This window comes from Chrysochloris asiatica, unplaced genomic scaffold (genome assembly GCF_000296735.1).
Source record: "Chrysochloris asiatica unplaced genomic scaffold, ChrAsi1.0 scaffold00101, whole genome shotgun sequence".
Taxonomy (NCBI): Eukaryota; Metazoa; Chordata; class Mammalia; order Afrosoricida; family Chrysochloridae; genus Chrysochloris; species Chrysochloris asiatica.
In genome coordinates this window covers 9760542-9784498 of record NW_006408619.1, presented here as the reverse complement: position 1 = coordinate 9784498, position 23957 = coordinate 9760542, and the positions used below count along the sequence as shown (strand labels likewise).

The window sequence follows — 23957 nt, the reverse complement described above, 5'->3', positions numbered from 1 at the left end:
GTGGTTCAAGCTCACCAGCCGTCCCTCGGAAACCCTACACAGGGTCACCATGAGTCAGAACTAGTTTGACGGCACTTAACAACAATATATATCTCTCTGATATTAAGAGCAATCCCTTTATACCATAGTCTGGAAAATTTAGTGTAATATGAGGAATGAAAGCATTACTTCAACACAGGAAGGGGTAAAAAAGTTGATCTATAAAGCAGGCATTAGCACAAAAACCCTTGTCTCAGAGAGGTGCTGAGAGTGGACTTTAGAGAGGCAACTCCCAGACCAGGGTGACACTGAGCTTCCCACTAACGAACACCTTTACTCTTTAATATCTTATTTAAACCACGGCACATCAATTTGGGGGAGACATGGGCTCGATTTCCTGTTGTCCTCTAGTAGAGCCTCCAGAAGATCTCCTTCATCTTGAAATCCCAAGCAGAGTTTAGGCTAGAGAAGGGTCAAAGGTTAGAAAAAAGATATCAGTGTTGAAAGCAGAGCTGTTTCCTACCATTTGCAGCTGTTTGCCTTTTTTCTTGAAATTTACGTTGTTGAGAGGGTACTCCACTTCCTTGAGCCAAGACTCCTTGGGCAATTTATACACATCCAGCCAAATATCTCCAGCTCCTGCATTGGGAAACCAAGGAACCATTGAGCAACTGTAAGCAGGAGGCAAGTTTCCTCTGAGACAGCCCATCTTCTCAGAACTGCTAGCACAGACAGCAGCCACCTCTGCACCAGACCCTCTGTGAACAGCAACCTGTGCAAACACAGCAGGCTAGGTGTTCTGCAATCATGACTGCAGATTGTCACTCCCCAAATAACTTCCCCAAGGCAAGCTGCAGAGCTCCTCCCCTCAAGTCACAAAAACACTGTTCCCACACTCACAACACTAATGCAACAGTTTTGAACCAATGCTCTGCTCTGCCCAACCCCCATGTTTTCTGTGTTCCAAGTGGTACATTTCACCAACATTTTGGCCTTCCAGTTATGACTGTCTGGGGAGGCAGGTGGCATGCACAGAACCAGTAACTGAAAGAGTGAGTGGTTAAGAAAAGGTTCGGATTGGGAAAGATGTCCCAAGAGCATTCTCCTGACCTTTATTTGATAGTATGACAAATGGCAAAGCAGTTGTGTGTGGAACTTTATCCTGTCAAGGAAACACGCTTCTAAACCAAATACCTGCCAACCTGGGGAAAGGGTGCTCTCCCATGGCATGGGCTTCAAGCTAAATGTTTCCTTAAGAAAGAGTAATCATCTGAAAGAGACAGCCGATCTGAACAGGCTTTGGACAGTCTTGCCTTGTAGAAGGAAGGCTGCACAGTCCCCTCCATGAGAGGTCTCCATCTTTAGGCAGATGGTTTGCTTGCTGGCATCATCCTAAAAAAAAAAGGAGACACCGATAGAGCACACAGCCCAGTGACAGAGAAGAACACGCTCCTATAGTGCTCGGGACATGGAAAGCTGCCTGCAATTGCTAGCCACATTCCATTTTTTGTGTAAGACTTGCACATAATGGTATGTATAGAAGGGCAACTTGCTTTTCTGTTCAAAGGTTTTTGGCTTATTTCCTGATTACTTAAATACTCCTGATGATTTATGGTGATTTCATACTAATCTGGTTTGTGGCACTGTAGGATAAGCACTGAATTGCAAAGTTAGCAGTTCAAATCCACTAGCAGCTCTGTGGGAGAAAGATGAGGCTTTCTGCTCCCCAAGACTTACAGCCTGTACCTGGCTAGGCATCAGAACCAATAGCAGTGGGTTGAATTGGGTTTGAGTCTCCTGGTCAGGTTGGCAAACCTATGCCAACACTCAATTCTTCAGAGTTGAAATAAGTTCCACTTGACACTGAAAAGTCTGGTGGGCTGGTAGATAAAAGACTACCTATACATCAGTGGAGACTGAATACAAGCCCAGTCTGAAGCCTGCTCAAATGGTGGGCAAGATGAGAGAAGTCCAATGTATATGGTTGTATTGTATCTTTAAGGAGCTCTAAGACCTGATGTGACACTGTAGGATAAGCACTGGACTGCTAACTATAAGGTTAGCAGCTGCTAGTTGGAAAGCCTATGCAGTTGTCTCTATGAGTTGGATCTGACTTAACGGCACTTAACAAGATTAGCAAAATCAGATGGCTAGACTAGTTACATGGGACCCTAGTGGCTCAATGCTTAAGCCCTTGACTGCTCTAAGTTCGAACTTAGCCAGCATTCCTTGGAAGAACCATGTGGAGCTGTGCCACGAAAAGCCTATGAAGCAGCTCTACTGTCACATGGAGTCCCTATGGGGTACTTCTCCTTTGTCACTGGGGGTTGCTATGAGTTGGAGTTAGGTCAGTGGCATCCAACAACAGACTAGTTATAAGGGTAAGTTAAGGGGGACAGGTCGTTGTTAAAATTTTTTATTTACACATTTTCATATCAATATTTTGCTACAGAAAAATTTTAACTTAAAAGAGAAAGAAGATAGTACCTATTAATCAGCTTCATTGTCAACAAAACAACAAATCTTGTTCCATACTTAATAAATTAATATTTGATTAAATTTAAAAAGGTTGTTATTGTTGTTTTTATTAAGTGCCATCAAATCGGTTCTGACTCATAGCGACCCTGTATAGGGTTTCCAAAGAGCTAGTGGTGAGTTTCAACCACCGACCTTGTGGTTCAAACTGACCTTGTGGTCCAGGGCTTTATCCTACAGCTCCCACCAGGATACAATCTAATATTCTACTTGCTTTGAAATTTCTCCAATTCTGTCATACGTCTCATGAATTTCTGTGCACAGTTGTTTTTTATTCAAACGAGGCTTCAGATGAAGTGCATGGATTGTCTTTGCCAAGCTCCACTGCTGTGAACTCAAGTCTGGCTCGTAGCAACCCTACAATAGGACAGAGTAGAGCTGCCTCACACGGTTCCCATGCTGTCATCTTTAGGAAGCAGACTGCCACAGCTTAGTCAAACCTGGTGGGTTTGAACTGCTGATCTTTTCGTTGGCAGTCTACCGCTTTAGCCACTGTGCCACCAGGGCTCCTTCTGTAGCTGCTAAGTTGATAATGGTCCCCTTTCCTGTTTTTCTTGAAGAAACCACGTCATTTGTCCTGTCGAATTTTTCACATCCCTACCTGGACTGATTGCATCCTCATGATGCCATTTAATATGTTCCTCTGTACTCTGTACGAGGGGACTTCAAAAAGTTGTGAAATTTCATTTTTCCATGAACTTTTTGAAGCCCCTCATATTGCCTGTAAACTGGTGATTGGACAGAGAGCTATGTCTGCATTTAGGGTCAATTGTTTCTACAAGGATACTCTACAGGTCTACTGCATCACTCCAGGAAGCTTATAAAACTGCTTTTCTTTTCTTTATTGATGTTGTTGTTAAGTGCCCTGGAGTCAGTTCTGACTCATAGTGACCCAATATAGGGTTTCCAAGGAGCTAGTGGTGAGTTTGAACCACCGACCTTGTGGTTCAAACTGACCTTGAGTCCTGCACTTATCCTACAGCGCCAGACTAGGTGTCATCCTGATCCGTCAAGTCTAAAGTTCCCCATCAGCTCTTTGAGATCATCTCACTGCCTAGATGACTTTTTCCCCTTGTTGTTGTTAGGTTTCGTCGAGTCGGTTCTGACTCATTGCGACCCTGTATCAGGTTTCCAAGGAGCTGCTGGTGAGTTTGAACTGCCAACCTTGAAGTCCAGTACACTGTAGTACAGCACACCAGGACTCCACTTTTCCCTCTAGACCATGAAAATAGTTACAAAACTGGGGTAGTCCAAATCTATCATTTCTTCTGCATTTATTAGAATTCTTCTATAAAGGAGATGTTTCTACCATCAACTATTTGGTTACTCTGAAACACAGCGCAAGTTAGGATGAATGTTTACTTCTTACCAGTTTTTAGAATTCTGCACTTTATGGCCCAGCTATCTCCAAAGGTGACAGTGAAATTTTTAAATATATGTATATGACAAATTCATGGATTTAAAAACATTTCTGGTGTGTTTTAATCCAGTAATAGTGCTTTTGTTTTTTAATGTACCTATCAGGATTGGATATCTTCAGTATGCTGTTGTAATAAGATGACTTGAGGCATTTTCCCCTTACATATTCTTTAGAGGTTTTTAGAAACAAAATTTAAATAAAGGGAAAATTACATGTATTAAGTATACAACTTGATGAGTTTTGGCAAATGTACACATCTATATAATTTGCACCCAGTCAAGATAAAGAATATTCCTGTATATTTCATATTCCTTTATAAATAATATCCCCTAGAAAGCTCCCTTTTGCCTCATCTCAATCCCCACCTTTATAGACAACCAACGTTCTGAACCATTGTCACCATAAATTGCTTTGCCTGTTCATAAATGTCATACAATTGGAATCACACAGAACATACTATTTACATCTGGTTTCTTTCACTCAAAGTTTTGGAGTTACATCTATGCTACTATGAGTATCAGTATTTCATTATGTTTTTTTGTTATATATTATTCCATCAAACTAGCACACCAAAAATGTTCACTGCTCTTTGTTTGTTTCCAGTTTTTATAATTATGAATAAAGCTGCTATGAACATTCCTAAGTATTTTTGTGGATTGCATTAGAGCTTAAACTCTGAAGAGCTTTGTTTGTACAGTTCTTCTGGTCTCAGAGTCATGGAAGCTGATGGTCCATTGGACTATTTGTTCCCATGTCTCTTTGACTTTCTTTACTTTTCTTTGTTCTGGACATGGAGAGACTAATGATTGCACTTTGATGGATGCTCATGAGTTTTTACGATCTCAGTCACTACTCAATAAAGTAGCATATAGAATATTTTCACCAAGACTCTGTGACCACAAGAACTAGATGGTGCCTGGTTACCACTATCAACCACTGTGAAAGGAATCACATTAGAGGATTCAGAATAGAGTGAGGGAAAATGTGGAACACAACTCAAAATTTTAAAAAATGACCAGATTTAGTTACCACAAAGAGACTGATGGTGGTAGGTCCAACTCATAGTGACCCCATACAGGGTTTCCAAGGTTGTAAATCTTTACGGGAGCAGAAAGCCTCATCTTTTTGCCGTGGAACAGCTGATAGTTTCAAACTGCTGACCTTGAGGTTAGCAGCCCGACTCACAACCACTATGCTACCAAGGCTCCTTAGAAAGAGACTGGAGGAACCCGAAATTATGGCCCTTGGCCGCCCTTTAGATCTGGCATGAAATTCACCCTCATGGTCCAATTTTCAGCTAAGCGGAGTAGATAGGGATACAGTGGGGACAACAATACTATTAAGGTATGCTTACCATGGAATGGCCAACCATTAAAAATCAAAAGGGCAACGTGTACCTAAGGATAAAGTTGAGAAGGGAATAGGAAGGAGAATGGAATGGGAATAAAAACCACAGGGAGATAGTGGGATCACTGTTGTTGCATGGAGGGGATTGCAATCATTGAGATGAAACAAAGTGTGGGATTTGTTGAATGTAAAACTGATGCCCTGCTCTGTCAACCACCACTCAATTCACAACACAAAGCTTAAAAAAAAAGTTAATGGCATTTTTCCATGAACATTTTTAACGCCTCCACATATATACCCTCAAAGCTATCATCATGACCAAGACAGGAACAGATCCATCATTCCCAAAAGCTTTCTCATACTTCTTGGTAATCTCTCCCTCCCATTTCTTCCAACTCCCATACATCCAATAATTTCTGATTTTCCTTCTAGCACTATAGATTAGTTTACATTTTCTAGTGTTTTACAGAAGTAGAATCATACAGTCTGAGAGTTCTTTACAAATTCTGGATACAAGTCTTTTGTCAGATAAATGATTCACAAATATTTTCTCCCAGTCTGCAGTTTGTCTTTTTAATCCTTTGACAGTGTTTTTACAGAACAAAAGTTTTTAATTCTGAAGTCCAATATATTAGGCTTTTTTCTCTTATGGCTTGTGTTTTTGGTGTGGTAGCTAAAAAATCTTTGCAGGGTCGGTGGTTCAAACTCACCGGCTGCTCCTCAGAAACCCCATACAGGATCACTGTAAGTCAAAAGCGACTTAACAGAAACATCAAAAGACACAAAGACATTCTCCTAAACTTTCTTCTAAGACTTTTATAGTTTCATATTTTACATATAGGATAATGATCCATGTTGAGTTAAATTTTATATTTGGTATGCAGTATGAAAAGTTCTAAATTTTGAAAAGTAAATCCAATATCAATATTTCTTTTTAGGTTCAAGATTTTAGCTTTCACATTCAGGTCTGCAATCTGCTTAAATTAATTTTTATGCATACACAGTGTAAAGTATGGTTGAGGTTCATTTTCCCCATTTGTTTATCCAGATGGTCTAGCATTTGTTTATCCAGATGGTCTAGCATTGTTGGAAACATTTTCTTTCTCCATTGAATTGTCTTGGTGCTCATCGGTAGTGTTTTGTATAAGACAAACTGCCATTAAAAATCTCTTCTGAGATCTTTGGGAACAACCTGATAAGGGTCTAGTATCCAAAACATATATAAAACTCCTACATCTTAACAGCAAAAGACAAATAACCCAATAAAAAACGGGCACAGGACATGAACAGGCATGTCACCAGACAGGATATTCAAGCAGCCAACACATGAAAAGATGTTCATTGTCGTTACCAACAGAGACATGCAAAACAAAAGGACAACGAGATACCACCCCACTCCTGCTCAAGTGACAATGATCAAAAACGTCAGAAAGCAACAGATGTTGGCAAGGACGTGGGGAGATTGGAACCCTTATCCACTGCCGGAGGAAATGTAAAATGATACAACCACTGTGGGGAAATCAGTATGGTGATTCCTTAAAAAATTAAAAATAGTATGGCCATGCTGTTGTTAAGTGCTGTTGAGTCTACTCTGACTCATAGAGACGATGTATTTCTGAGGGGCAGCTGGTGGGTTTGAACTGCTGATCTTGTGCTGATTCAATAGCACCACACCAAGAATCCGATATGACTCTGCAATTACACTCACAGGCATATACACTAGGGATCTAACAGAAGAGACATGAACAGATAATGTTCATTGCAGCACTATTTACAGCAGCAAAAAGATGGAAACGACCTAACTGCCTATGAACAAATGAATGGGTGAACAAAATGTGATACACACAAACCATGGAGTCCTATTCAGCCATGAAGAAAAATGAGATCCTGAATCATCTTGAGACATGGACGATTGGCCTAGACAATATTACACTGAATGAAATAAGTGAAACAAAAGGACAGATACAAGGGGGCTTCAAAAAGTTCGTAGAAAAATGTAACTGGAAGATAATGGAATTTTTCCACCAACTGTTCAAAACTCCCTCACATTATATGACCTCACTTTTATGAAATGACAAGAATAAGTAAATATACAGAGACTGATGTTTATTGGTGGCTACCAGGAATTGGAAAGGAACTCTAGTACCATAGGGGTTACAAGTTGGGCTGCTAATCTCAAGGTCAGTAGTCTGAAACTACCAGCTGTTCCGTGGGAGAAACATTAGGCTTTCTGCTCCTGTAAAGATTTACAACCTCGGAAACACTATGTAGGGTTGCTATGGGTTGGAACCGACTCCTAGCACACAACCCCCACCAGCAGAAGTTGGAGGAGAATCATTCTCTAGAGAGTAGTCACTTGTTTATGGTGACAGGAAAGGTGGCAGGAATGTGGGTGACGTTTACACAGCTTGACTATTACAGCTTATGCCTCCAAGTTGTACACAAGAAAAAGAATGACTTGGCCAATGCTATGTTTGGTATTAATTTTGCCACAATGAAAACAAAATACATATAATAAAACAAATAAGGACTACAAATGCTGATACTTGTTAGATATAAGCAATCACCTGAGGGAATTGTTTTCTTGGTTTGAGGACTTAGGGTCATGGTTTTGCATACAGTAAGCCAACTGACATAATATAGTTCTTACAGTTTGTGTTCTGCCCCCTATTTTGGTGACTAGTGTTCTGAGGTTTTAAAAGCTCGTGAGTGGCCACCCAAGTTACAACTATTGGTCTCTCTTTATCTGGAGCAAAAGAGAAAGAAAGGAATAGTGAAAGAACTGGGCTACAGGACTAACTGTCACTGTGGACCACTGAAGAACTAGATGGGACCCAGCTCCCACCACCTGAGGTTCTGATCAAGACACAATAGAGGGATCCTGATACAAAGGGAGAAAAATGAGAAATAGAACTTCAAATACACAAAAAATCTAGACTTCCTTGACCCATCGAGCCTAGAGGAATTCCCAGGAACCCTGCCCTGAGATACACTTTAAACCTTGAGGTGAAACTATCCCCTGAAGTCACCTTTAAACCAAAGAGCAGTTTAGCCCAAAATTAAAGACTGTCATCCATGATTACTGTACTCTTTTTTTTTTTTTTTTTAAATGATATTAAGATCAAATGGGCAAACGATTACTCTAAAGCACAGATGACACATTTGGGAGGTGATGAGTCTAAGTTAATGGAAGTGAAATAACTAGAACAGAAATCATTAAATCCTAACACAGTAGGACGAACATCATCAGTGTCATTGAACATTAGGTGTAGAAATTGTTGAATGGGAATGTGTTTTGCTATGTATACTTTCACCAAAAAGACAATATTTTTAAAAAAATCCCCTCTCAGTCATTACCCTTTTGGGGATTCACTCGTTCAAAAAACCACTTTCTGAGAACCTACAGTGTGTTTGGAATAAGGGACACAAGGTGAGACTAAGACACAACCCCTTCTCTCAAAGAGCTCATGTACAGATGCAGCAGCGACTATAAATAAATAAGCGTTTGTTGTTGGTTAAGTGCTGTCGAGTGGGTTCTGACCCATAGCGACCCTCTATAAGGTTTCCGAGGAGCGGATGGTTAAGCTTGAGCCACCAAACCTTGCAGTTTAAATGACTTTGCAGTGCAACGCATTAACCCACAGTGCCACACCAGGACTCCATAAACAAATACATAAGAGGATGTGAAATCACACTTATGTCAAGCGGATTCCGACTTCAAGCGACCCTATTACGTTGGGCAGAGTAGAACCGCTCCACAGCATTTCCGAGACTGAAAATGTTTAGGGAGCAGAGTCTTCTCTTTATCTCACGACGGGCTGGTAGGTTTTAAGCACTGAACTGACCTTTAGGTTAGCAGCCCAATGCTTAACCCACCATGCCACCAGGGCTCCTTGAAGAGGGTTGTAAATCCAAAACCAAACCAAACCCACTGACATAGAGTCGATTTTGACTCATAGTGACAGACCTTGTGGCTAGCAGTCCAGTGCTTACCCTACAGCACCACCAAGGCTCCCATATAGAGGAGGTAGAAAATGTTCAATATGTTGTTGTTGTTAAGTGCCGTCAAGTCAGTCCTGACCCATAGCGACCCTGTATAGTGTTTCTGAAGAGCGGCCAGTGAACTTGAACTGTTGACCTTGCAGTTCAAACTGACTTTGCAGTCCAGTGCATTAACCCACATCGCCACACCAGAACTCCAATATTGTTGTTCAATATGGTGGTGGCAAAAAAGGAGAGGGTGTCAGGGAAAACATCTTAGATAAGGAGATGTCTGAGTTGCTCTTGAAGGATGAGAGGAAATTAACAGGTGCATCTGGGAGGAGGTGGGAGTCGAGGGGGAGCATTCCAAACAGAGAGACAGCCTGGGCCAGGGTATGGGATATGACACAGCCTGGAAAATCGAGGGATTTTAAAGTCATTATTTGGTGCATCTGACCCAAACCATGATATTTTCAATAACCTCATATGCATGCAAAAGTTGGACAGTGAATAAGGGAGACCGTAGAAGAATTGATGCTTTTGAGTTATGGTGTTGGAGGAGAATATTGAAAGTGCCATGGGCTACCAAAAGAACCAATAGATCCATTTTGGAAGAGGTGCAGCCAGAGTGTTCCTTAGAGGCCAAGATAGCCAAACTTTGTCTCTCGTACTTTGGACATATTGTCAGGAGGGAGCAGTCGCTGGAGAAGGATATCATGTTTGGTAAGGTGGAGGGTCAGAGAAAAAGAGGAAGACCCCCAACGAGATGGATTGGCCAAGTGGCAGCATCGATGGACTCAAGCGTGGCAACAATACTGAGGTTGGCCCAGGATCAGGCAGTGTTTCATTCTGCTGTGCATAAGGTCGCTATGGGTCAGCACCGACTCGATGGCACTTAACAACAACAATTAGGTGTTGGGTCTGACACTCAAGAGAAAAATCTGGACCCCAGTGTCGTTGTCTTTTCTTCTCTTGACAGCAGAGTAAAGAAATCCACAGCACTCAGCAGCCCCCTCTGATGGTGAGGGATCTTTTAAGTGTATATTTCAGAGGAGGTTCTCTGACCACATAGGTCTCTCTTAAGCCAGGACAGAGCTCATCACCTCCATATTAAAACTAAACCTAATTTGAAATAAGGTGTGTGATTTCTTGAATGTAAGATTTATGATTGGGTCTGTAAACCTTGACTCAAGTCAATCTCCCCATCCCCCTCCTCCTAAAAAAAAAAAAAAAATACACCTAATTTGCAGCAGGGTTTGTCCCAGTTTTAGGTGAAAAAGAATAGGAACTCACCGCTTCATTGATGGCCTTGATTAGGTAAAGAACTTCCTTACAAAAATAAAACAGTCTAATGATACCTGAAACAGAAAAACAAGTGAGACTTGGGTGACAGATAAGTGAACTAAATATTGTCTTGGATTTTCTGAAATTACCATCATAAACTCATACTTTCTTCCTGGCCTTTCCACTGCCCAAGCTGATCTTGGACGCCCTACCTTCCTCTACTCTGTCATCTGAAATGTTCAGGTGGTTCTCTCTCCTCAGACCTCACATCTACAGCTGGAAGCCTGCTGCAAACTCACTGGCTACATCAATCACTTCCTTGATATCTACCGTCCTCCTGCTCTGGCGTCTCGCCTCTCCCTGCCATGCAATGTTATCCAGCTGTTGCTAGTAGTTCTCTGAAGAATTAGATTTTGTTCTTCTATGTCTCACTTGTTGTCATCCCTCAATAAACCTCTCATTCCGTTCATTCTGTTGAATACATAACTCCACCACTCTAATTCCCACTGAACCTAGGGAACCCGTGCATTCTCAGCCTTCAGAATGACTTTTTTCCTTTTTTAGAATATTCATAAATTCCCCTACATCCAGAATTCTGCCCTTATAAAGGCAGCTGACTCACTGCAGGTAACAGTCTAACTCAACCCAATAAACATTCATGGGATACTTGCTCCATCCTAGTGAATATATGGGGACAGCAACACGGTCTCTGCCTCCAAATTCATCCTACCGAGGGTAACGCAGACGTGAAGCCAACTAGACCCAATGCCATGTGATAAATGAGAGCCTATCTTTACGCCAAACTCCTCCTCTTTACTATCAATATTTCCACTCGGACATTGTCCAAGCACCTCAAATCTATTCATGTTTAAATGAAACTCTTCAGTGCACAGACCCTGAAACCTTAATTCTCTTAATTGTTACTATCATAGAAGGTTAGTGCCCCACCATACACATGTTCTGTTGCCCATCAAGTTTTTTTCATTACATTTTTCTTTTCATTTTTTTAAAACTTAAATTTTGAAACAGTTTTAGACTTAAGGAGCCCTGGTGACTTAACAGTTAAGTGCTCAGCTGCTATCCACCCAGCTCCGGAGGAGAAGGGCCCAGTGATTTGCTTCCAAAAAGAGAACCTATGGGGCGGTTCTACTTTGTCTAGCACATGGGGTCCCAGGGAGTTGGAGTGGACTTGGCAGCATCCAATAACAGTTGTAGGCTTAACAGAAAGATACCAAAATAGCACAGTTTCCTTTATCCCTCACCTCGCTCCCTCTAGTGTTGATATTTACAGAGTGATACACCAATTTTCCCTTCTCATTTTAACTGCCCCTGCTTTGGGTCACACTCTTTTAATGTCTCTCTTTAATGGTCTCCCTGCCTCTCATTCTGCCTGGGTACTGTGTCCCTCTCCAGCAAGGTTTCCTTCAGTGTGCCCATGTTGCTGCAACAGAGGTCCGCTGGGCCAGCAGGCACTTTGCTCTGTGTGCCCTGGTAGTATAGACACGTGACCCCTGGTTTCCTGGTCAATGCTGATACTTGTCTTCTGATCCCCACCAAGTATAGAAGCTTCACATATCCAAACACAGGAGTCTGGGTACCCCAGGACCGCAGAGGCCTCCATTTCCAAACATAAAAGCAGGCTAGAGAAAGCCCAGCTCTCTGGGGTGTAAGCAGGAAGTGGCTGTCTGTGTCCAGTCCCTCCTTTAGGTCAGGTTGACAGGCTGGGTGTTTGGAGCTCTTCTTGGTGCCTATACCACATTCTGGTTCAGCAGAAGGCACACCTACCCTCTGCACCCAGACTTTGTTGCTTCTGATGCTCGCCTAGAATTTTGGGACAACCAACAGCACCAGCTCACCCATCTAGGACATTGGTCATGGTTCTCTATACCATCCTATCCACAAGGTCCTGGCTCATTCTCAGGTGGAGGGAGAAAAGCTCGACTTTATGTAAATGGCAGAATTGCTGAGTGTGCACCAGGTGTGGACTCTGGGGTCACACTGCCTGCCTTAAAGCGTGCCTGTGTCGCTTACTTTATGTGGTACTTCCAGGAAGGTTGTCTCCTTACCTCAGCTGCCTCTTCAGAAAATCAGTGGTAATAAGTTGTACTTACCTCCTAGGATGAGATGGGCTAATGTGGAAAATGTTAGCGTAGTGCCTGGCACATTGTACTTGCTCCAAAGGTGTTAGTTACTACTAGGTGACCAGGGAGAATGCGCCATGCTTGGTCTCACCCACACCTGGAATGGGTATTAAATTGAACAAGAATCTACAAACCTTGTGTTCTTGTCTTCTCCATAACCTCACCAAAACCAGATGAAACCCACTGCTGAGTTGATTGCAACTCGTAGAGACTAGCTAAGGAAAGAGCAGAACTGCCTCGGAGGGTTTCCAAGGCTGAAAACCTTTATGGAAGCGGACTGCCCACATCTTGGTGGGTTCAAGTTGCCGACCTTTTGGTTTGCAGCTGAGCACTTTGAGCCATCAGGACCCCTCTATTCCCTCTCAGGCATCCGTAAATGAGGCTAAAGGGATGGTGATAAACAAGTACCTATTTCATCCACAGTAATAATAAGGATTTCACTCCCCATGTCTGTGACCCAGATGGAAGTGATATCAACTTTCAGTTTCTCCCAAGCACATATCTGTTTAGCACTGTACAGGTTATAGACTGAGAATCCTCTGGCTCCTCCAATAAAAATATAGTCTTGGGACATAGCCATGCAATTTGGCACTGTGCCGAGCTGAGAAAACAAAAACAAACAAAAAGGAATGGTTTTCAGTTGTCACTGTCTTTAAATAATATGGGCAATTTTTCAAAGAGGGATGAGCGCCCTTCCTAGATATAATAACATCCCCAAACAGTGAATATCTAACTCCCTTACCCAAGCAGCAAGAAAGTCATTACATTCCACTACTTTGAGAGGGAAAGCAAGAGGAAACACAGACGTTGAGAATAAATGCACATTCACAACACTAAGGGTGACCACAGGCACTGTGATGAGTGGCTAAGGGGTCCATGCTCTGTACTTGATCCATTTAGAATACTGTGAGAAGAGAGATAGCTGAGGTACTGGCAGAGTGTCCACCATATCAAGCAAGAGGCTAGATGAATACATTCAGAAAGATTTTTCAAATGTAACTGAACAATAAAAAAGCTCTTGCACATAATCTTCCGTTAACCAGAAGATCCCACTTCTCACAGCCATTACCAGACCGACTTCATTCAACATCAGTATGCCTATAATCTTTCAAAATGACAACCACTTTTTTGAATGGACGTTTTTGATGGAAGGGCTTTTCTGGATGAGGTGTTTTCATATATTAACACTCAACTGGAAACCAAGAGTCCTGGTGGTTACCTTGATTTCTACAAGTGGAGAGTAGATGATGGGATGGATCTGAGTAAGATTGATTTCCCTTGTTGCCTCCTTCGTCTCAATAATTTCCCATGACCGATCAAACAGAAGGTTCACTAGCTTGTTGATCATTCTATAAGGCTGAGGCAGCGAATCAAGCCCATGACCCAGATCCTTGAAGGCAAAATCCTCTTCATCATCCTTAGACCAGTCCTGCTCTGAGGGGGAGGGCACCTCCAGTGGTCCTTTTCGTATACAAATGGGTGGCTTCATCTTCTGGGTCTGACTTCCTTTAGGGGATGACATCACAAAAGGCAGCACTGGGAATTTCTGTGAGACTCTAAAAAGCTGATAAAGGAAATAAACAAAGGAACTATGAGAAAAAAGGCAAACTAATAGAAGACTTGGTGTGGTGCTGTGGGTTTATGCGTAGGACTGCAAGGTCGGTTTGAACCGCAAGGTCAGCAGTTCAAGTTGACCAGCTGCTCCTCGGAAACCCTATACAGGAGCACTATGAGTTGGAACGAACGCGACAGCACTTAACAACAACAACTGAAAGATAACAGATCATTTTCCCCAACACAACCACCCACGGGAACTATTTATCCCAAAGACTGGCACGTTCCTTCCTAATCAGACTGCCACATCTTTGTCTATACCACAAGGAGCCCTGGGAGCATCGCGAGTTATGAGTTGGGTCAGCAGTACGAATCCACCAGATGCTCTGTGGGAGAAAGATGAAGTTTTCTGCTCCCATAAAAATTTACAGCCTAGGTGCTGGTAACTACGTTGGTTTACTGATAAAGGGAAGCGGGGGGAGGGGGGAACAGCAATGAAGTTGTGAACTAAGTCTGACCACGTTCAATAGACTCCTGTCAACCTGGATTGAGACCTGGTTGGCCAGCAGTATGGCAAGACCTAGGGACTCTTGGGCACAGGGACAGGGACAGGGCCACAGAGGACTAGAGTGGAGAGTAAAGCATTCAGCTGCTATGAAGTGAGGGGAGATGCACAAGAATACCCATATTTACAGATAGTGCCCATCTGACCTGGCTTCAATGGCTGGATGATCAGAATTTGACTAGAGGAAGAAAGAAGGGGAAAAAAAAGAGTAATCCACTACAATTTGATGAACTTGACCTATACTTATAGATATAGTAGCTCAAAAGAGGGAACAAATCTTTACAGCAAGGATCATTCCCACTCCCTCAGTACACAGGGTTGACAGGGATGGGCAACCTAGACATTGGTTACCCAAAATGGGGGTGGGGGGACAACAAAGGCACGAAGTGACTGGCTTACAAGCTTTCAAGAGAGAGCCTAGTTTCAGAGGTACGGGGTAAGGTAGAATCTCCACTAAGTGCTTTCCAACCTGTCTGGATGGGCTGGTGAAAGGAGATGGGGATCAGTCTCTTGTGGTTCATTAGTGAATGATTGTTATCAGGACTGATTGTGAGTGTTGCAAATGTAAAGGCAGATGTTTGGAACAAAAGGAGGGGAGCGGTTGATCTTGCAGCCCAGGAGCAGAGGACCCTGGGACCATCAAGACAGAAGAGTGGAGTGCAGGACCCTATCCAGAGACGCAGTGACACCAGAGATGGAGGCAGAGACGATGATGACATGGAGAGATGAAGCAGCTGGGGACTCTGGATTCAGGGAGGGAGAGGGGCTGTGTGTTGATGCACGAGGGGCAGGTTTTCGGGGTGCACCCTTTGGTTGTTTGAATGATTATATATTCCTGAGTGCTTCTGTGTACAGATGATACAAACTTGCTTGCTGAAAGTGAAGAAGATTTAAAATACTTATTGATGAAGATCAAAGATCACTGCCTTCAACATGGTTTGCACTTCAATGTAAAGAAAACAAGAATCCTCACTACTGGACCAATAAACTGCAGCCAAACAAATGGAAGAAAGATAGAAGTTGTCAAAGACTTCCTTTTGCTTGGACCAACCATCAACACTCATGGAAGCAGCAGTCCAGAAATCTAACGACATATTGCATTAGGAAAATCTTCTGCACAAGACCTCTTTAGAGTATTCAGGAGAAAAGAGGTCAGTTTAAGGACTAAGATGCGCATGATCCGAGCCATGGTATTTTCAATAACCTCATATGCATGCAAAAGTTGGACAGTGAACAGAAAGACCCCAGAGGAATTGATGCATTTGAGTTACCGTGTTGGAGAATATTAAAAGTACCATGGCCTGCCAAAAGAACAAACAGATCTGTGTTGGAAGAAGTACAACTAGAATGCTCTTTGAAGCCAGGATTGTCAGAGTGTGTCTCTCATACTTCAGACATATCATCAGGAGGCACCAGTCCCTGGAGAAGGATATCATGTTTTGTGAAGTGGTGGGTTGGAGAAAAAGAGAAAGACTTCCAACAAGATGGATTGGCACAGTGGCGGCAGGAATGGGCTCAGGCATAGCAACAATTGTGAGGTTGGTGTGAGACTGGGCAGGGTTTCACTCTGTTGTGCATAGGGTCACTATGAGTCGGTATCGACTCTATGGCACCTTACAATAACAACATATGCATGTGATAGTTGGACAGTGAATAAGGAATACTTCAGAAGAATTGTTGCATTTGAGTTATCATGTTGGAGAAGAATATTAATGGTGCCATGGACTGCCAGAAGAACCAACAGACCTGTGTTGGAAGAAGTACAGCCAGAATGCTCCTTATAGGCCAGGATGGCCAAACTTTGTCTCTCATACTTCCGACATGTTATCAGGAGAGACCAGTCTCTGGAGAAGGACATCATGCTTGGTAAAGTGGAGGGTCAGTAAAAAAGAGGAAGACCCCCCAGAGAGATGGATTTGCATGGTGGCAGCAGCAATGTACTCAAGAGGAGCAACGTTTGTGAGGTTGGCCCAGGACCGGGCAGTGTTGCCTACTGTTGTGCATAAGGTCGCTATGAGTCTTAATCGACTCGATGGCACCTAACAACAACAAATAAATTTGTGTTTTGACCACTGTACATAATTTGTTCATGTCGACCCTTCAAGAATTTCCTTTAGTATCTATCTATCTTCTTTAAGTCTTCAACAACCCAAACCGAAAATTCTCTCACTGTACTCACCTCTCATGGTAGAAATACATACACTCCATGAATTGACTTGTTCCTGCTTTAACAGTTTCTTTCACTAAACCTGGAGCGGCTCTTAAATCATCGTAAACAAACAAAAGGCTTTGATTAACGGCCATGCCCCACAATCACCAAGCAAAGACTCAAGGCAGTTCTCGAGCTGCGGAGACCCTTTCGGGATTCCCCTTGGGGTTCCTGGGTACTCCTTCGCCCAGACTTGAGAGGCCCTGGAAGGAAAGGGAGGTTTCTGCAGAAAAAGAAAAAGCAGGTATCCGAGGGCAGCAGCAGAAATGACACTCACCTAATCCAGCGGCTTGACGTCTCCCTAGTAACCATCACTTCCGGTTCCAACGGGAAGTCCGCGGAGTCGCTCACCCAGCTGAGCACGCGCTCCTAAGTGGGCGTAAAGACTAGGTCCCACGGTCGGAGTTTGGACCGACCCTCCCCCAGGGAGGAGAGCGGCACCCATGCGCTGACGGCCCACGACCGGTCCCGGTGTGACTCTCGTCCTGGGCGCCATGGAAACCTTCATACGCTTCACCAATCAGACTCAAGGCCGGGACCGACTCTTCAGGTGAGTCAGGTGCCAGCGTCCTCCACCCGTTTCTTTCTCCGACCCCGCACCGGGATCTGCTCTCCAGCGTCCCTGCTATCCAGCCTAGTGGACGGAAACGGGAGAAACTAGGACGCTGCTAGTTCCCACGGAGGGAGTTTGCTTCTTGAGGTCCTTCTCACCCTAAATTCAAGGAGTCTGGGCCATCCGCACCGGTTCTGAACCACCTGTGCGCTGAAAGCCCAGGTGCCCGGCACCCCAGCCGCCGAGACCTCTCGCAGTTAACACCCGACAATGACTGCGCCGCCTTCTCTCCCAACTTTGTTCTCCAGGCAGAGGAAGACCCATCAGCTCAACATTTTCCTAAAGGCTTTTTTTTTTTTTTTCTTTTCAAGGAACTTTCTCTCGCTTGACATTTATGGCTAGGAAAGCATATAGCTTTCTGGCTTCAACTAGCCCATGAAATGCAATACTATGGGAAAGTATTTATCTGCCACTGTTTCCCAAGCTCTTAACAATGCTGCAAGAGAGAGAGTTTTGTAAACTGTACAGCAATGCATTCTTGACAGTTCCAGAAAGATCGAACTGCCCTAAGGGACATACTGTGCTACTGAAAATATTAAACAGAGATTGTGGTGTTTACCGATTCGTTTATCATGTTTCTACTAGAAATTTGATCGATTCTTGTTCAGTAATAAAAAATCGTTTCAGTTTTCTTGAACAACTTTTCCAACTCCTCTGAATGGGGCGGTGCTAACACAGAGACCAATAAAAATAGGCCCCAAAAGTTGACGCTGACTACGTGCCAACCGTTGCTATCAGTGTTTTTTACTTCTTTAAAAACTTTTTTTAAAAAAAGTTTTTACAACTTTTTTCGATTTGTTTAACCCTCATTACAACCCTACGTATATGATCCCTGTTTCATAGATGGGGAAGCTGAAGCAGAAGGAAGCTAATAGGTACCAAGTGGCAGAGCTGAGAGATTGAGTCACACAGTTGAGCTGCAGCGGGCTGCTGGTGCCCACCCTTGAGTCCGTTAGGACTCATCCTGACCCAGTACAGGTCATGCTGTTGTTTAGTGCCATTGAGTCGGTTCCGACCCATAGTGACCTTTTATTCAAGCTGCTGAGCTTGAACCGTTGATCTTGTGGTTCAAACTGACTTTGTAGTCCAGTGTATTAGCCCACAATGCCACACCAGGACTCCATAGCGACGCTGTCTAAGGTTCCCAAGGCTGTAAATATGGGCGCAGAAAGCTTCATCTTTGTCCTGCAGAGCAGCTGATAGATTCGAACTGCTGTGTGCATCCATTATGCTTCCAGGGTTCCTTATAACAAGCCATACTACCATCTAATGAATTTGATAAGTTTTCAAAATTGTTGCAGTATGTACAAGCTTCAAAAAAATAGAAGCCTAAAGTAAATGTTTGTTGTTGTTAAATGCCATGGGTTCATTTGTTGTTGTTAAGTGCCATCAAGTTGGTTCCAACTCATAGTGACCCAGTATAGGGTTTCCAAGGAGTAGCTGGTGAGTTGGAACTGCTGACCTTGTGGTTCACAGTCCAGTGCTGATTCTACAGTGCCACATCCTGTATAGGGTTTCCATGGAGTGACTGGTGGGTTTGAACCACCAACCTTTCAGTTAGCAGGCCAGTGCCTATCCAGATGTAGCATTTCTCAGTTCCCTTAGTGATCTAGGTTAGATGTTGGGCTGCCAACCACAAGGTTGGTGGTTCAAAGCCACCAGTTGCTTTGCAGAAGGTGCTGCTCTCTGCTCCCATAAGATGCATAATCTCAAAATCCTACGTAGGATTGCTGTAAGAATTGACTCGATGGCTGTGGATTGATTTTGTGGATTATTGGTCTCTGTATGATGTAGCTACAGACAACGTCACCTGCAGTACAACTAGTGGGTCTGCAGTGTATTATGTGTGGATCCTATTCTTAGACCAGACCTGGGGGAGGGAGCTTTAGTGGCATGGCCAACTTGAGCCTCCCCAAACCAGGAAGCACACTTAAAAAAAGAGAGAAAGAAAGATTGTTTCTGATCCTTTTCTTTTTTTTTTGCTTTGTTCCTAATAACAAGGTCACCATTTTGGAAAATATGCCACATTTATCTTGAGGATAATATTTATACCAGAAAGAGATTCAAATGCAGGCCTGTAGGAAGCACGCATGTGGATTTTTGACTATGTGACAAATTTTCTCATTACATTTCTGTCAGAAAAGCAGTTCTTTGGAGGCATGACAATCACTTTTTTGAGTATATTTTGAAAAATGAAAAACATTGTGAATTGAGACAATTCGGACTCACAGTGACCCTGTAGGACAAAGCTGAACTGCCCCTAGGGTTTCCAAGGCGGTATGTGTATCTTTAGGGAAACAGACTGTTGAATTTTTGTCCTGTGAAACAGCAGGTGGGTTCGGTTAGCAGCTGAGTGCTTTAACCACTGAGACACCCAAGTCCACAGTTGAATACATGTTATTAAGTGCCATTGAGTAAGTTCCAAGGCATAGTGACTCTGTATAGGGTGTCCAAGGAGCAGCTGGTGGATTTGAACCACCAACCTTGTGGTTCAAACCCATCTTGCAGTCCAGTGCTTATCCTCCAGCGCCACGCATTAAATAGAAGTTCATCTGTATTTTCTGTAAAGTACTAATTGGTTTTGGAATACATATATGAACTTGTTGATGTGCTAGTGTTTATTTGGGTCTTTCATTTATCAAAAATTGAACATTTTCAGACTGGACTTTTTACTTGATTCTAGTTCAAGTGTGTGCCCTTTCACATAAGTAGTAGATTAACTATGTGGTCAAAAAAATTTAATTTAAAGGTCTGAAAATTATTCTACCAAAGTAAATAAAGATTATGGATCGCTGCAGACTTAACGTGAGAGAGGATTTTGTGTAATTTTTTACTTTCACTACCTCCATTTCTCTGTTTGAGCAAAAGGCTTGGGGCCAGGGGGGTGGGGGGGGGTGGGCTCTGCATTCTTGCAGAGTTCTCTTTCATCATCTTAGCGTTGCATTTCCATCACATGTTCCACCCTTTGGCCCTGTTGAATTTTCCTCTTGTAAGAGCTGCTACATAAGATACTATCTTGAAGCTTTTGCCTTTTGTAAGACATCTTTCTCTTACCCTTTCTTCATGAATCAAGCCTTAGTTGGTTTGTAAATTATCTCTCTTTTTTTGTTGTTTTCTCCATTTCAGAGCCATTCAGTACACATGCATGTTACTTAGATATTTGTTAGAGCCTAAAGCTGGCAAAGAGAAGGAGGTGGTAATGAAGCTCAAGAAACTGGAGTCCAGTGTGAGCACTGGCCGGAAATGTAAGTACCCCATCTCCTGAGGGACGGTGCCTCCTGGTTTAGAATCCTCGGTCTTAGACAAAACACTTCCAAGGTCATGCATTTCTAGTCAGTCAAGTTTATTAGTAGAATCAGTCCGTAAGTCTGTCCTCACGGAGTCACCAACCAAAAAGGTTGAATGTTTTCCTACAGCCATACCCTCCTACATCCGCATTTGTTGCTACGCCATATCTTTCTATGGAATCATAAGCATCTGGACATCACAGTGCATCAGGTAGCCTTTAGGGCTTAGAGTCATAAATAGCTGACAAGCTCAGATAGGAGCTTTGGACTCCTGGGAATTCTTGTGCTCTATGGAAGAACAGAAGGAGCTTTGGTAGTGTAGTGGTTACGAATCGGGCTGCGAACCGCAAGGTCGAAACTACCAGCTATTCCACGGGAGAAAGATGAGGTGTTCTGCTCCCGTAAAGATTTACAGCCTTGGAAACCCAGTACAGGGTCGCTATGAGTCAGAACCGACTCCATGGCACATAACCATGGAACAGAATAGCTGTATCCTAAAGCACGTGCCTTTCCCCCTCTTAGCTGGAACTGCTAGAAGAAATGAATGGGTGAGTAGATTTTCGTAAACCATTTGTACGATGGTTTCATGTTAAAAACAAAAGGTGAACTCAGTAGTTTTATACTCATTTAATTCACTTTTATATAAGTTATCCTGGGGTATCCCATGTTTTAATAAGGGTAGCTACTATGCTTGATTCCTGGTTTGATGAGAACCAGATGTTGCTGTAGTAGGCAAGGAGATAAACTGAAATGGAATGATTACCAGATATTGATTAATTATTTTTGAGCACCTACTTCATATTGGAGTCCTGGTATGGTGCTGTAGGATAAACACTGAGCCACAAGGTCCGCTTAAACTGCAAAGGTCAGTGGTTCAAACCTACCAGCCACTCCTTAGAAACCCAAAATTGGGTTACTATAAATTGGGACTGAGTCCACAGCACTTAACAACAACTTCATATTGGAGTCCTGGTGTGGTGCTGTAGGATACACACTGGACTACTACTAACTGAAAGGTCAGTGGTTCAAACCTACCACCAACCACTTCTTAGAAACCCTATCTATATAGGGTCACTATGACTTGGAACTGACTCCACAGCACTTAACAACAACACTTTATGTAGGGATAGTCCCCAACTTTATGGGAAAGGGAAGTAAGATGACATGGTCCAAATAGTGAACAAAGATTTGGTGTCAAGTCTAGTTAGCTGGAGTCAAGTTTTCCTTCAAACTCTAAAGTTTTCCTTTACAGGTGTTTTGGAGGAAGTAGAATTGAGGTGTGGTTAGAGAGAAGGAAACAGAACAGCTGTGCAGGGTGGTGTCCTTTTGTAAATGATCAAAGGCGTTAGGGCAAACCCTTGTTTAGGCAGATCACTGAGGAAGCTAGCTTGACAGAAGACTTCAGTTGTCAAGCAGAGGGAGGAGGGGTGCAGTGAGCAGTCCGGGATGACACTGAAGATTAGACGTTTTAGTGAAGTTGGAGCTCAAAGGTCCTTTACAGATCACTGGTCTCTGAGCCCAGAAGGACCTTATCCAAGGTCACACCGCCAGTTACTGGAAAAGCCAGAGCAGGAACCCAGGAGTGTTCACTGCATGCACTGGTTTCCTGAGATGGTAAGTTTTCTGAAGGTAGCTTCTTCAGGAACACTTACTGAGTCTAAGGTATCCTTTATAATGTTTAGGACTACAACTCAGCCTAGTTGGTATTTGATAAATACATCCCAGCTGTCCTGGTGTGGCGCTGTAGGATAAAGCACTGGGCTTCAAGGTTGGTTTGAACTGCAAGGTTGGCAGTTCAGACCTACCCGCCACTCTTCAGATTCAGGGTCACTATGAGCCAGAGCCGACTCAAAGGCACTTAACAACCATGCTCACTGCAATGGTTGATTGAATTCACCTAGATTAGAGAATCAAACCAACCAGCCGTTCTGTGGGAGAAGGATGAGACTGGCTGCTCTCGTAAAGATTTGCGGTCTTAGAAACCCCATGGATAGCTCTGCTCTGTCCTCTAGGGTCGGAACTGATTCCACCGCACACACCCACCAGGATCATTTCAGGCTTCCTGAATATACTGTAAGGAGTCCTGGTTGTACTGTAAGGTAAGCATTGGGCAGAACCACAAGGTCAGCAGTTCAAACCTTCTAGCGGTTCTGTGGGAGACAGATGAGGCTGTTTGCTCCCATAAAGATTTACAGCCACAGAAAGCCTATGTAGATAGGGTCACTGAGTTGGAATCGACTCGGTGGCAATGGGTTTGGTGTGGATGGAACATACTATAGAGTCCTTTCCTGAGTAAACACTGAACCTCTCATGACAGACAATGGCTAATAATGCTGGCCCCTCACCCTGATGCAGGGACCCTGTCTTCCCATTCCAGACTAATCAAGTAACTGTTAACCATTGTGGGTTCTCCTTGCAGGGTTCAGACTAGGAAACGTGGTACATGCTGTTCAGGCAACTCAGCAGAGTGTTCATGCCACTGACCTGGTGTCCCGCTTGTGTCTAACACTAGCCAACTTGAGCCGTGTGGGTTATTTCATCTGTGACACCGTCCTCTGGGTAAGAAGTGTAGGTCTCACTTCTGGCATCAACAAGGAGAAATGGCGAATGTGGGCTGCCCGCTACTACTACTACTGTCTCCTGCTGAACCTGGCCAGGGATCTGTATGAAATCTCCCTGCAGATGGAGCAGGTTGCACACGACAGGGCAAAGAAGCAGCAATCACCATCCCAGAATCCTCTGGTGCACAGTGTGGCTGATGAAGAAACAGAGTGGCTTCAGACCTTTCTCCTTCTCTTGTTCCGATCCCTGAAGACACATCCCCCCTTGCTCTTGGACACGGTGAAGAACTTTGGTGATATCCTGAACCCTTTGGACCAGCTGGGGATCTATAAGTCCAATCCTGGCATCATTGGACTTGGCGGTCTTCTGTCCTCTATAGCAGGCATCATCATTGTGGCGTATCCTCAGATGAAACTGAAGACCCTCTAAGGCAGGCTGAGACCTGCTTCAGAAGGTGATCTCTTAGTGAAATGGACATTG

The 23957-nt window shown here is 43.4% G+C and overlaps 2 protein-coding genes across 2 annotated transcripts in view; one reads left to right on the top strand and one right to left on the bottom strand.

Annotated features, from left to right (window-relative positions):
- Positions 1-14209, bottom strand: part of WDR93 (WD repeat domain 93) — a 56761-nt gene extending 42552 nt beyond the window's left edge. Inside the window, exons 1-5 of the mRNA XM_006867175.1 lie at positions 13907-14209; positions 13096-13288; positions 10556-10620; positions 1293-1371; positions 503-618 (exon numbers count right to left, since the gene is read on the bottom strand). Coding sequence (XP_006867237.1) covers positions 503-618; positions 1293-1371; positions 10556-10620; positions 13096-13288; positions 13907-14209 — 756 coding nt within the window. The remainder of the gene's footprint in view (positions 1-502; positions 619-1292; positions 1372-10555; positions 10621-13095; positions 13289-13906) is intronic.
- Positions 14210-17476: 3267 nt separating this feature from the next.
- PEX11A (peroxisomal biogenesis factor 11 alpha) lies at positions 17477-23906 on the top strand. Its single transcript, XM_006867174.1, has 3 exons — positions 17477-17565; positions 20755-20873; positions 23335-23906. The coding sequence occupies exons 1-3, from the start codon at positions 17510-17512 to the stop codon at positions 23904-23906; spliced, it is 747 nt and encodes a 248-aa protein (XP_006867236.1). The 5' UTR covers positions 17477-17509.
- The last annotated feature ends 51 nt before the right edge of the window (positions 23907-23957 follow it).